Raw genomic sequence first — 14,122 nt, forward strand, 5'->3', positions numbered from 1 at the left:
TGTCTGAGGAATCAATAGAATCACACTGACTTAGCAGAAAGTAATGACAATCTTCACTTTGCTCTCAATGCTGGAGATAAAATGCAGTGGAGAAAAGGAAATCACACAGAGCAGAAGATGCACTCAGAGGTGCTGCCTGGAGTTCTGCAGAGTCCTGTCCTGCAGCACTCACTGCTGAGGAGCTGCTCATCACCTCAGAACAATACAGAAAACAGGTTTATCTTTGTGCAAATCTGTGCAGCAAGGTCGCTTTGATCTGTTTCAAACAACTGCCTCTATTATTGTCTGTTCCTGATGTTTACTTTTCACTTTCAGCCTCCCACTGACGAGTCACCAGCAGCACCTGACAGCTTCAATGCTCTCATTCACCCCAGCATGCTGCCTGGGCACTTTTTCCATTCACTTTTTCCCTACACCCTCCTGCAGCTGACTCAAAAGATTTTACCAAGCCTGAGGCTCACTGAGCATTGACTGCTCGAGGCTCAATTGCTGTGCAAAACCCAGGCAAACACCAAGTGTTAAATGTCAGCCAACAGCACCAACACCTTCCTCCCCACCTGCCCTGCCAAGGATGCTATTTTCCAGTTTTCTAAAAAAGAGCTAATTGATGTATTTTCCTACCCATTCAACTTCACAAGCAGCAATCCTATGATTTGCATAATTCCAATTGGCTGGAAGCTCCCATAAAGGCATTTTCACACAGATTAAAAACTAAACCTGGAAGTGTTTACAGCCAAATTTGGGGCTGTAATGCACAGCTCATGTGATGGCAGCAAAAAGCTTTAACTTACTACAATGTTAGAATAAATACATGAGGAACCACCAACCTATCAATCCAAACACATCAAAGCACTGCTACCTGAAAAGGAGGCCTGAAATCACTCAAGCCACAGGGAAAACATAGGAAAACTATTAGTCATAGGCAGAAATACAAATTTTGTGATAGTTCTGTGATAAATGATAAATATTCATTTAGTATAAAAAATATTCAGTGTATTGGCTTTTAGCATCACAGTTTTAATGAAATCTACTGAACAAATTCCAGGCCCTGCCAGTGTTAAACAGGAAACTCATCATATGCTGCATGCTGTTTCTAATTCCTACCCAATGAGTTTTACACCACCTTCATGATTAGGGCAAGAAGAAATCTGAATTTTTATAACATAACACTAAAAAATGGATCAGGATCAAGCCACCATATTTTTCCCCAAGGAGGGAGTTGGATTAATCTTCAATAATTTACTACCATTCCTACACTCATAATTACATTTTTTCTTTTTCTCCTGAAGCTGTTAAAGTATGAAGACATCGACTTGAACATGAACAGTCACCACAAGCACCTTTTTATTCACTGAAAGGTCAGTACCAGACACCAGCCTTACCTTACCTGTTACAAGAAGAATATTCCTGGCTCATTCTCAGTGACACTGAGAGGAAGGCAGGAACTGCTGTACTTACTTGTTAAAAAGATTCAGCCCAATCCTATAATGGCGTTTCCTGATAACATCGTTACTGAAGGCAGGGGAATCCCAGCTGTTGCGAGTCTCTTTGTGGTAGGTTTGTTTGCTCAAGGTTTGCTCCCTTAGGCTGTCCCTAGAAGAGGATTCTGAGCTGCAATTTATTGTATCATTGGAGTTGGAAGTGCTGTTGATGCTGTCGTTGTCTCCATCAGAGTAATCAGACTCTGATTTGCTTTGCCTGTTGGCTGTGCCATTGATGGCCAAGTGGCTGTCTATGGGCCTAGCCCTGTGCCTGGCCTCCTGCTCCTCCCGGGTGATGATCTTGGCAGGAATGCTGTGAGGGATATGTTTGGGGCTGCCTTGCTGGCTGGGGATGCCTCGGTCGTACGCATTCTGTCTCTTTAATGAGCCCCTCTCCGAGCGGTCGCTCAAGTCCACGGAGCTGTCACTGGGCGGCTCGATGGTGAGCAGGGGGAGGTGATCCATCCTCATCCTCTGCTCCTGGCATTCCAGTGATGGGGTACTCCTGCAGCTCGTATCAGTGTCTAACTTGTCGTCTTTGTGGGTCATGGACCAGTACTCCTGGGAAGAGTTCACGGAGCGGAGCCTCAAGTCCGACTCCGTGCTGGACGGCCTGTCCACGGACTGGGAGAGCGGCAGGGGCGGGGACAGCTCCTCCTCGTCGATGTACAACGTGACATCGCTGTAGGACGCCGTCATCTCGTCCAGCTTCCTGTGATCCACGTTGTGCATCGCTGCTTTGCTCGGGGCACAGCTCTCCCTCTCCATCTCCCGGCTCCTGACCTGCTCCGCGCTCTGGATTTCATCCGCGTGCAGGCTGCGGCAGTTCAGCGCGTCGTCGATGGATTCCGCCAGGGATTTCACCTGCCTGGAAAAAGCATCCTCCAGTTCTGTTATAGCATCAGTGAAATCAGTGGACGCCGCCGGGGACTTCATGGTCGCCGTCTCCCCGAGCTCGTTGCACTCCGACGGTACGAGGGAGCCCAGCTTTGACCCATCATTTGTAACAGAAACTTGCTTCCCCTCGAAGTAGGAGCTGTGGACTTTCTCAGGTCCTTCAAAGGAAAACTGCATTCTCATATTGGACAGGACGATGCGCCTTGACATGCGGTTCTCGGACATAGAACTGCGCAGGCGCTCGAAGTTCTTGTTCATCTGATACTGGCGGAAGGCGGTCTGGATGGTGCGGGCAGCATGTCTGGTGATCAGACGGCCCCCATACTTCCGTTCCAGCATCTCCACCTGCCAGGGAACACACGCACCCCTCGTCACTTCGTGCAGCTCGGGACAAGGGGAACGCCTCACAAAAACATTGCACTCTCCTAACCTCTTTAATAGACTTTATATGTATTGGTTTTGAAAGTAAAAACTCAAAACTCCAATGATGAACAGTCATCTGCAAATTCCCCCATAAAATACAAAAGTATATTAATTCACCTCACAGATGTAAGAGAATATCAGTTGCAATGAGTTCTTCCTTCCTTTCTGTGACAACAAAAACACCTGGGTTTCAAAATGACTCATTTTCTTAGAAAAACATTTTGCATGATTACATTCTAGTACACTCCTGGAGCATACAATCTCAGTTCCAAGAACTGTTTAGACTTTTAACAGTATTAACTGTTAAAACTACTAAATCTTAATTAAACTGTTAATATCTTTTACACTTTTCTCTAGCAGGGAGACAACGAATACACATTTCTCCAGTATGGGACAAAGGAGACCAGAGTTAAAAGTCCCAAGTGAAGCGATGCTAGAAAAGACTTCTCCCAATTCACAGACACACACGAGGTAGCAGAGCACAAATACCTGCTTATCCTGTAGGTCTGAGGAGAGTTCATAGCTCTCGGAAAGCGACCGGGACCGTTTGATGGCCTCCTCCTCGGCCTGTTTGCGCAGGATGGAGGTGGAGTGCTGCAGCTTGGGCCGGCGCGCTCGCTGCTGGCCCGGCGCGATGGAGTAGAGCCCGTAGGGGTGCTCGTAGTGCTCGGGGCTCAGGGCGGAGCTGTGCGTTATGGGGCCCTGCGGGTATCCCGACGGGCTATCCAGGGACGTGCCGGTCTCGCTGCTGGGAGCCTCCCCCTCAACGCTGCACAACGAAAGAGAGAGACAGCAAAAGCCTCGGGTGAGCCCAGCACACCGAAATTCTCCCCAGCAAACAGCACAGTTCTGCTTTAGTTTCACTTTGTGTAGGCATCCAGCAAGTTTTGCTGATAGCATGCAGGTGTTTCAAGTAACGTGGCTTTCATGACAAACGCCTCAGTTTCTGCTGCAGTTTGTGCTGTAGTTTTTGCAAGTCTCAATCTGTCATGCCCATGACATCTTTAGAGCATGAGTCAAACAGGACAATGGAGGTTTCAAGCATTATTGAACTTTATACACTAATTTCTAATAATATCCTGAGTAAGTCACTCAGGAACTACTCTGTAAAATGAATGAAAACTTCTAATTTCTTAAAAGACTGCTTATTTCCAAGCTTCTCCATTCAAAATGACAGATGCTTATTTATGTCTCTCTTTGCTTTGACCAATTAAAGCAATATTCTCTTACCCTTATATTACAATTTGACATAAAAGGACTACTCTCATGGAGATAGGGATTTAATGGATCTTGAGAGCTATGATGTTTCTAAAAACTAAAGTTGGGAAAAGAATTTGCAAGAGAAATCTCATTTATTTCCCTGCTAGTGAAAGATTGCTCCCATGGGATACTTTTGGTAGGTTTTGGAGTAAAAGCATCCCAAGGGATGGTGTTTCTAGCTAATGAAAGCAACATGGTTTCAGATGAAGAAAGCTCAACAGCACCCATCTAGCAAAGAGACTACTTTGTTTTCACACAAATGCTGTTATTGCTAAGGAATAAAGGAAAGGAAAACCCCATTTTCTATTAAAAGGGATGCACACAATAAGAAACATTGTAAAACCGAGCCCTAGGTGTATTCTGAAGTACTGATGACTAACAGCAATTTGTATTTGGGTTGTATTTGCAGGAGGGCACGCTCACATTGCAATACATGCACTTTCACTCTTCCATCTTTTCATGTTTCACACCAATATTTACTGTCTGTCTCATCCTGTGTACACAGAACATTGACAGAAAAACGATTTTTTTTTTTAATTCCTGAAAAGACTCAGCAAACACTTCACACATGCACCAATACAAGCAGCACTTCCCCTACCTTTTGTTTTAGGAACGGCACATCCAAACTCCAAAGAAGTAAAACTCTGCATTCCCACCACACCCTGTATTTTTTTCCTTCATTCATCTGTACTTAAAAGCCAAAGCCCTCCTGTTGTCTCTCAGCTGTCCCTTCAAAAAGTACAGAGCAATTTCTGAAAGAATGTTCTCCTCCGACTGAAGAGCTGAGGGTTAACCCCGGCCAAACTCTCCCAGCTTGAACAGTTTGTACTTTTTAAAGGGAAGGAGAGAAAAAAAAGCCCCTTAGATTTCTTAAAATGCTTCTATAAACATGTAAAACTGAAAGCAAGTCCTCTCTCTTTGCCCATCAAAATATGACTCCAACCAAAAGGTATTTTCAAACATACTTAACCCAGGCTGGAAATATTTGCAGTGTGCACACATTGCTTTTTCCAAAAAGGAAGCTGACAGGAAACTAATCCCTTTCCCTCCGTGATACAGCTGGCTTTCAACTTAAAAATGATAAACTATGCAGAGTTCTGCAGTGACACTGAAACTGTGTAAGCACCCGCTAAAAACAAACAGGTCATTCTCTCTGAAGCATCCATTAAAGACACGGTATGATACTGAGCTGCTTCACGTTCTCTTTTAAACACTGAAACTCCTTCCTCTGCTCTGCCAGCTGTGAGCTGTGCTATTTTGGACAGCACATCCTAGCTGCAAGTTTATTTGTGAGTACTTTCCATACAAGCATGGCAAATTTGTTTTTAACAGGAAGGCTGGAATTATCTTCTTCGGTTCTGTTGACGTTTTCTGCCTTCCTCACCCTTGCATTGTGAACTATTTAATATCCCTTCCATGCTGATTATAACCTCCTGTTGACATTTTAATAACACTACCTTCCATGGATCCCTTAACCTTTTCCTCAACAAAAAGGGCACTGCCCTAATCACAAGAAGTTGGAAGGATATCTTCCCAGAGTTCTGACTAAAGTTAAGGGTTCCTTCTTAATTTTTAGTTTTGCCTTTTGTACTTTTTCCCGGTATAAATGTGATGCTTGACTGACTGTAATGCTCGCTCTCATTTTGCTCATGGGCCTACTCCCTGCCACCTGACCTTTGAAGCATGGAAATAATTACATGTACAACAGGCACAACAAGAGCCCTTCCAAGCAAACACACGTGCACAGGCTTGAAGGCTTTCCCCCATTCAGCTCTTCCCCGCCTCCCAGGAGCAGCTGAAGCTCCATATGAATTATTTCATTAAAGTGAAACTTCACTGGCAAAGAGAAGCAGCTTGCTTTCTACTTCTTCTACTTTACATATGTTTGGAGAAGAAAACCATGTCAACAAATATGACTTGTGTGAAGCTGCAAGGATGGCAAGCTGGCTTGCTGCACGGAGGGAGCAGCACAGAGCTGGCAGGGCTCACTGAGGCAGCTCCCAGCAGGCCTGGGCCACTGCAGGCTATCAGACATGGACCAGCCCTCTGCAAGAAGGGTGCAAGGGCACTTTGGGGAGCTCCAGATGTGCCAGCCTGACCTCAGTGCTGGGCAGGTCACAGGGCAGGTCACCCTGAGTGCCAGCACACCCTGGAGAGCAGGTCTGGCCAGCGTGGGGCTGGCAAAGGCAGGTCCTGCCTGACCGGCCTGCTCTCCTCCTGGACAGGGTGAGCTGCTTCAGTGTGAGGACAGGCTGGGGATGTCACCTGCTGGCACCTCAAACCTTTGGCACTGTTCCTGCCAGCCTTCTCCTGGAGAAACTGGCTGCTCTGCACAGGTGCTCTGCTCCCTGGGTGGGACAGTTTAAAATCCGTGTGGATGTGGCACCTGGGGACACGGGGCAGGGGTGGCCGTGGCGCTGCTGGGGAATGGCTGGGCTCAGTGCCTGGGAGGGCTTCTCCAGCCCAACAATTCTGTGAGCCAGATGCAGAACAAGAGCAGTCCCTGCAGGGTTCAGGGGTGGTTTTTCTCTGTGCACTCACTGAAACTGCCAACACACACAAATGTCAAGGGCTCTGCTCCAGGCTTGCAGTGAGAACCAGGAGAAGTCTGCCTGGACTGAGGGGGAAGCTGAGACACCTCTGCAGCCGCTCCAGCTCCACACCCTGCACACACTGCCCCTCTCTGACACATTAACGACACTGAGCACACTACAGAAATGGACACTGTAATACTGGTAATTACCATTACTTATGCTTTTACTATATATACATACATATATATTATATTAAAGAACTGTTAATTAAAAATCCCAACTGGAATTAGGAACTGCTTCTCTATAAAGGTCTCCAATTTGAGGCATCTGCTACCTACCAGACATGTCCAGTACAATTACTGATAATTTCATTGTTTTAGATAAAAAATTCTGGTGGATTAATTTGGTTTATCTCCCTGCAATGTGCAACTGCATATTACTAGTGAGCCCAGCAATCTGTTGAATATTCTAATTGTGTGTTATTAGGAGAATGCAAAACAGCTGAAATGAACCTATAAGTCCAACTCCTTTATTGCACTCCTGTTTCAGCAGAAAATTGACATTCATTATCTGCCAAGCCAGAAAAAGTGAAAGGTTGCTTGCAAGAATTTTACAAAGAAGCAGAGAATGGAACAGCTGAAGAATGAAAATGAAATATTTAAAAATAATTAGTATTACTAATATGACTTTGCATGAACAAAAATTTAAAATAGAGCCATTGAAAAACTTTATACAACTAAATAACTTTTTGAAACAGTTGCCAGCACTGACTGAATTAGCATTTTCTTAGAAACTAAAAATTTCTTCCTGTAAACCTCAGCTTATAATACTGTTAAAAAAATCCAGGCTGACAAAAAGGGGAGGAGCTGCTGTTGCTAGGAAAAGGTCCTGATTTTACAGTAATTTCCCACAGTTCAGGGATGAGTTCCTTGCAAGAACTACCTCATAAGAAGAAGCTCTGTCTCCTCTCTCCCCTGCAGTTGTGTGGTGAGCCATGACCAAAGCAAAACATTTCCTCTGCAGGCATTTCAGCAGCACAAGCCTGGCAGCTCTGTTCTTCCCTGGCTCTCACTTTACACTTTCAGTTATTACTTCTAATCACAAAGGCTGTAATTAGCACCAGTACCTTAAATCCACTACCATATTTTAAAATTTTAAAACAATAACATATTATTCATGATGTAACATATTATTCATGATGTTTGACTATCTACTGTCATTCTTTATTTTTTCATTTTTATATTCACACCTTCCTTTTCCTTCAAATCTTGCCATACTATTAGCAAAGGAAAAAAAAACCCAACCAAACCAAACAAAGAAAAAAACCACAACAAAGACAATATCTTGAAAATAAGAGAACTTCAACATTTGAGCTTAAAATAGAAATCTTAAAAAAGACCTGAATTCCAGTAAGGAGCAAACCCCAAGCTTTTCCACGAGTATGGATTTATCTGTTCCACTGACTAATGGCAAAATGACCAGAGGAGCTGCTGGTTTGGATGCAGAGGCACAAGAATTTATCTGCCAGAGAATTTATACCATGAAAGACAGACATTTGATAACCAGAAAAGCAGAAAGTCCCTTTCCTCCTGAGGCCCAGAACCTTATCTTTAACACTTTGTGCATATAAAAAGGAAGTATATAACAATGCCATCACATGCAAGCAGTGATTCAGTGCTGCCTCTCACCCCAGAAACCCCCCAGTTTCAAGCAGTCAAATGTCCCTGTGCATTTTTAGAACTAAAATATGAAGATAATGGGAACATATGCTTCCAGAAATCACCCAAATGTTCAAACTGGTTTGCTGCAGATTTAGTTTGGAACAAAGAAATGAAACATGTTTCTAAATAATGCAAATGCCAAACCCAAACTGCATGCAACATTCTAAAATAGAAGAAGATCCTCCCAGCAGAACAGAGCAATTGCTTGAGAAGCTGTTTTACAATGAGCATTCTCTGAAATCAGAATTATTTTCATCACTCTTTCAGAATGGACTTTCAACAGTGTAATATAAAGACATGAAATTGAAAACAGGCCCTAACAACTGGATAGTACACACATGAGAACCAATCAGCATTATATTAATCCTGTTAAAAAATTGTTTTGGACACAAAGAGAAGTATGACAATATAATAAGTTTGTGCTGTTACATCTTTAAAGATTTTTCCATAGTATGAACACATGGGTACACTGAATAAATTTCTTTTCTTCTACATTGTGGAAAGGCAGCATGAGTATTACAAAAACAGCAACAAAAACATGCCCAGCTTAACATTCCAGTCAGCACAGGGTGATGAAGGCACTCAGCTTGGCCACGACAATGCAAGGGCTCTGTTCTTTGGGAAGCAGGGAGGTTTTAAGGCAGGGCTGTGGGAGAGCAGCACTAAAACTCCAGGTAGTCAGCACAGCCTGAATTCAAATTGAGATTAATGAAGAATCGATACTTTATTTTATTTGTTGCAACAGTGAAGCATTTGCATGAGTGGTTTTTCATGAAATTCCTCAGCCAAATCATCCTTCTCTCACATGCCTGCTTTTCTCTGGATCCATGTAATTTATTTCCCTCTTCAAGAAAAATGCAATGTAAAGCTGGTTCCCTTGAAGTCACACCTACTCACAGAACAATTCAGCAAACTCATCTTCTTCCTTTGTTCCAGAAACTTTTCTGCCCATAAACACCAACATATCCACAGCTGATGTATCCAGATACCTTCTTGGGACTCTGCCTTAGGATTTATGAGATGGATTTAAATGCAAACCACAGAGTGAAGCTTTTTGCATTAAAATCTCATTTCATAAACATCATTTCCAGTAAAACTTCTGCCTCACTCAAAAATAAATATTCTGTATAAACAGGTCCAAATGCCCAGGGAGGAAGATGTTATGCATCTGTTTTACACCAACCATCTTTTCAAATGTGGAGGTTAAAACCAGTCAAACTGTGATCTTAGCTCCTAATTATAGATTTCCACTTGAAATAGGCCCAAATTCTCTACCTAGCCCAGGGAATGCAGACCAGAAGTCGCCCCTGGAACCAAGTGGGTAACAGAGAGAAGCAGGATGGCAGCTGCTGCAGCAGCTGGTGTGGCCAGGCACTTCCAGCACGACGGCTGAAACAAACCACTCAAATAGCAAAAATGTTTAGGCCAAATGTGGCCATTCCACATAGGAACAAACCTCTCCAAAAGTCAATGTCTTGCACATAACTTTGCCTTTACAAGTGCAACGAAGGCCTGGTCTGAATGTGTAATTTTAAGTGACAATTGCAGGCAGAACTCTGCTCTCCAGAGCTGTGCTCCCCACACAACCTCACCTCACAGAGCACTCCTTTGGCACAGGGCACAGCCCTCTGCCTCAAAGCTGCCTCGTGCTTCAGTACCTGTGCTGCTCTCTGCCATAAACCAGGAGTGCATTTAATTAAAGCTCTGATCTGTGCACTGTATTGTCTCCAATTACCCACCAAACATTCTCCATTAATTCTCAACTGGCCACATGTACTTGACATGGTTTAGCATTTTCTCCACCCCCCAATACAATAATCCCCACTGGAGTGAGAACATTTGAGCAGAAGTTTATTATTAATGCAGTTTGAACTAGAACCTAGTCCTTATTGCCATGTCTGGTTTGTGCTGTCTAGTAAACAGAAGTCAATTATATTAAGAACTTACACAAATCCCTGAATTCAATAAGCACAATAGCATTAACAAACCAATCTGCCTTCAAATACACCCTGCCAAGAGTTCAAAGCCATTATGATGGACAACAGCATTCACAGGCAGTGACAAAAGCTTTGATCCAGCAGAGAAATATTGACCAATGTGTTTTACTTCCAATGCACTCTCAATTCAGCTGTTTCTGCTCTAAACAAATGAAACCTTTGAATGCACATCAAAGTAATGTCCCAGGTAATTCATCTGACTGAAGTCAAATATCATTGCAAGAAAAATCCAGACACCATTTGCATGTGTCTCAGAAGCAAACCCTAACAAAGCAGTCACTTATTCTGTAATATTCTGTGGTGAGAGTGCCAATAAGAGCAGCCTGGGTCAAACAGTCTGAGAGGCACTGAGGGAGGGCAGAGCTCCACAGGCAGGTACCCCTGAGTGCCTGCAAACCTGCAGCTGCTCCCTGCTCTGATTCCCAAAGCACACAACAACCCCAGCGCCCCTCCCCAGCCACTGACAAGCTGCAATTCTCATGAGTAACCCCATAAAAGGCATTTACAAAAACACTTTGTGAAAAAGGGCATTTTGACCCACACTCTTAGATGCCATCAGCAGCAGCAGAGAGCAGAGTGAAAGATGAGAGGTTATTTTCTCCCCACTGAAGCAGAATGCAGGAATGAATGCACTGCATCTTCTGACACGGAGAGGGACAGCAGTGAGATGGAAATAGAGCCAAACCACCCACCCATTTTAGGCAATAACACTACAGGGTTAAGAACCAAGAATATCCCTTTGGGAAAAGCTTATTGAGACCATCTTCAGCTTCCAAGAGCACAAGGAAGGTTAACCAGCTCTCAGATCACCTCTGTCAAGCAGTGGCAGCATACTGGCCATCAGACACAGGAATGTACAGAAGGATCCACCCAACCAACCCTCCCCAGTGCCATTCAGTGCCTGTGAACCTCCCTGCTGAAGGCAAAGCTGTATTTCATTGTCATTATTTAGCAGCACCAAGAGAACCTGGGTGCAGCTCACAAATGTTCACTTCTATCTCAGGTGGAGTCAGCCAGCATCACTCGCTGCCAATCTGTGTTAATCATCACCCAGTGTGTGTTTATCCAGCAACAACTCTAAAAATTTGATATTATCAAAAGATGACTATGGGGTGATAATTTGAGGCTTGAGGCTCAAACCAGCCCAAGTTTTAGAATTTTTTTATGGCCAGTTCTTCTTCTTGATGTGTCAGCATAAAACACATTAACATCTGAAAATGTCCTGTGTGCTTCAAAAGGATGCTTTGTTTCTTACATGGACTAAAGCTAACAATTTTAATGTAACTGTGGTGTCTGTGGGATGGATCCCTTAACAAAATCTGTGAAGGTCTGCCTCCCACTGCAGACTTTGTCCTGTCCCTGCTATGCAAACTTTTACACAACATGATAAGCTTGAAAAATTTGTGGAGTTTCTCAATGCAGTTGTAGTAGAATTTGACCTCAGCTATTTACAATTTATTTAGATACACCATTCAGCAGCAGAAATCCTCTTAATTTAGCAAACCCACACTATATATGACATGGACTGAAGATAGCAATATATTAGCACACATTCCACTGTCTATATGACACGCCCTGCAGACGCTGCTAAGTTTAAAAAGGAAGATTTAGTGTGTGCAGCTGAAAAACCCTGATTTGCACACACAGCTGAAGCAGCATTTGATACAGTGCAAGAATCCTCGGTGTCCTGTGCCAGCCATCCTCCTCTTTCACCTCTTCAGCTGTTGTGTCCAGCCTGTCCCAGGAAGGGCTGAGAGAGCAGCTCTGCTGCTGGGCAGGGTCTGTCAGAGAGCAGCACTGATTTCCTCTTCCCACTCAGGTCTTGGTGGGTAAAACTCTTCTTTCCCCTCTGCTGCTCCATGTCTGATAGAAACGTGAACTGCTTTGAAGATGCTTAACAAAATCCTGTTTAATGAATCAATGTTTCAGGCCCAGAAATGTCATACCTAGAACGTTCTAGTTAAATAGTTAAAAAGATCTCAGATCAAATCTAAATCAAATTAATATAAATCAAATCAGTAAAACAAAAATTAAATATCAATCAAATTAGATCAGATATAGATCAAATAAAGCCTAACACTTGACTCATTTTAAAGGTTTGTCCCTGCACCATTTGAAATGCTTATGACACAGTACAGAGCACGGGGAACAACTCTGGAGCAGACCAGTCTTTGCCAGTCTGTGAGGGAAATTAAGAAGCAGCATAAACAAAGAGCATGAGAGGGTCCATGCAGCAGAAATGACAACAAAACCATCTTTCTGTACTGGACACTGCATTGAATAAATATTGAGTAATGACAACTGTGTCCATTTTGACCATATTTTAATCTCTGTAGCAAATGAATGTTGCACAAAAGGACCTATTCAGAACAACCAAAGGATTTCCTTTCAATGACTTATTATATATTGTTATTATCTAATGAGTTGTGCTTTCAAACAATGGCACTGATGAACATGAGATACTTTGCTGTCTCTCTAGGATTTAAGAAATAGTTGGTCAAAATTATCTTCTTTAAAATCAGAAAGGGACTGTTCAACTTCTAGTGGTTGATTGACTTCCCCCTGTAGTTACAAATAAAACTCAAAAAATTACAGAGTAACATACTTTAAAAAGCCAATGCAAAAGGAGAATGGGCTGTTACAAGTCTGATCAGAGAAACCTCTCACTGATCTAAATGAATCTAAAAGTATCTATAAAAGTGAATCTGAAAGTATCTATAATATAAAAGTCCCATTCCATTTTAATCACTGCACAAACCCTCCACTTTGCCAACTTTGCTGTGCCAAGCCTCAAAAAATAAAAACCAACCCAAAAGGAGAATGAAACCCTACCAGTTTTCTCTAAGGGAAAACAATGTAATTTTGAAATGCTGAAGTGCAAATGGGCATGGGAAACTCTCGGGTGGGAGAGGACAGGATGAGAACACAGCACTTGCTCCTGCTCCCAGGGTGTTGTCACCCAGGCAGTGAGAGCAGGACTGGCCCTGAGCTCTCTGCCCACACCAGGAGAGGTGTTGTAACTCCCTGCAACAGGAGCACTGCTCACCTCTCTGTAATCACAGGCATCCTCATAAAAGGGAGATTTTATCCTCTGCTGCACACCCAAGGTTTATATCAGAGTGTACAGAACACAGTGTCTAAGGAAACCAAATAATGGATTTTTTGTTGGGAGTATGGGGCTTGGTGGAAAAGACAGTGTTGTAGATGATCCTTAGGTTCAAGGCAATGTGTTCAAACAGAAGGTTTTGCAGATACACTCAAAGGTACCACACATAAATCTTCACTCTTGTAGAAATGAGACCTCAGAAGATTGCTCATAACCTCTAAATCAGCTAAAGAGCTGACAGATGCTTTTTCTCATTCACAAACTTCCTTCCTTTTACATTTCCTCCCCATTATGCTGAGTCTATACATTTTACAGCTCTTTCTGTCAGAGAGGAATTAACTGTAGGCTTTCAATAGAACTTCTGACTCACCTCACTGATGACAGAGTGACACAGGTAGCAACTCCTGCCTTGGAAATCTTTTACTGCACACACAGAGAAGAGGAGCAGCTTCTGGGCTGTGCAGGCCATGTTGGAGCTGCCCAGCACTGCTGGCCCCCAGAACCACCAACCCCTGCACTGCCTTCAGCTTGGAGCTGGATTGAGGATCCCTGTGGGCCCTCCCAGCTCAGGAATATTCTGGGACAGTGTCTGTGATGGGGCTGCAGCTTGGCTTAGCTGGGGCTGCGCGTGAGGCTGCTCAACCTCAACAGGAGTTGTCTAAAATACACAACTGGGGTAACCCTTGGTCATCTGCAAGCTCTT

At 43.5% G+C, this 14,122-nt stretch overlaps 1 protein-coding gene across 15 annotated transcripts in view; it reads right to left on the bottom strand.

Annotated features, from left to right (window-relative positions):
• The window catches only part of IQSEC1 (IQ motif and Sec7 domain ArfGEF 1), a 297,702-nt gene that overhangs the window by 39,250 nt on the left and 244,330 nt on the right, over window positions 1–14,122 (bottom strand). For all 15 annotated transcript variants that reach the window (XM_064723778.1, XM_064723787.1, XM_064723775.1 and 12 more), the window contains 2 exons: window positions 3,291–3,570; window positions 1,459–2,723 (listed from right to left, as the gene is read on the bottom strand). In XM_064723778.1, coding sequence (XP_064579848.1) covers window positions 1,459–2,723; window positions 3,291–3,570 — 1,545 coding nt within the window. The remainder of the gene's footprint in view (window positions 1–1,458; window positions 2,724–3,290; window positions 3,571–14,122) is intronic.

Source organism: Zonotrichia leucophrys, chromosome 12 (assembly GCF_028769735.1).
Source record: "Zonotrichia leucophrys gambelii isolate GWCS_2022_RI chromosome 12, RI_Zleu_2.0, whole genome shotgun sequence".
NCBI lineage: Eukaryota > Metazoa > Chordata > Aves > Passeriformes > Passerellidae > Zonotrichia > Zonotrichia leucophrys.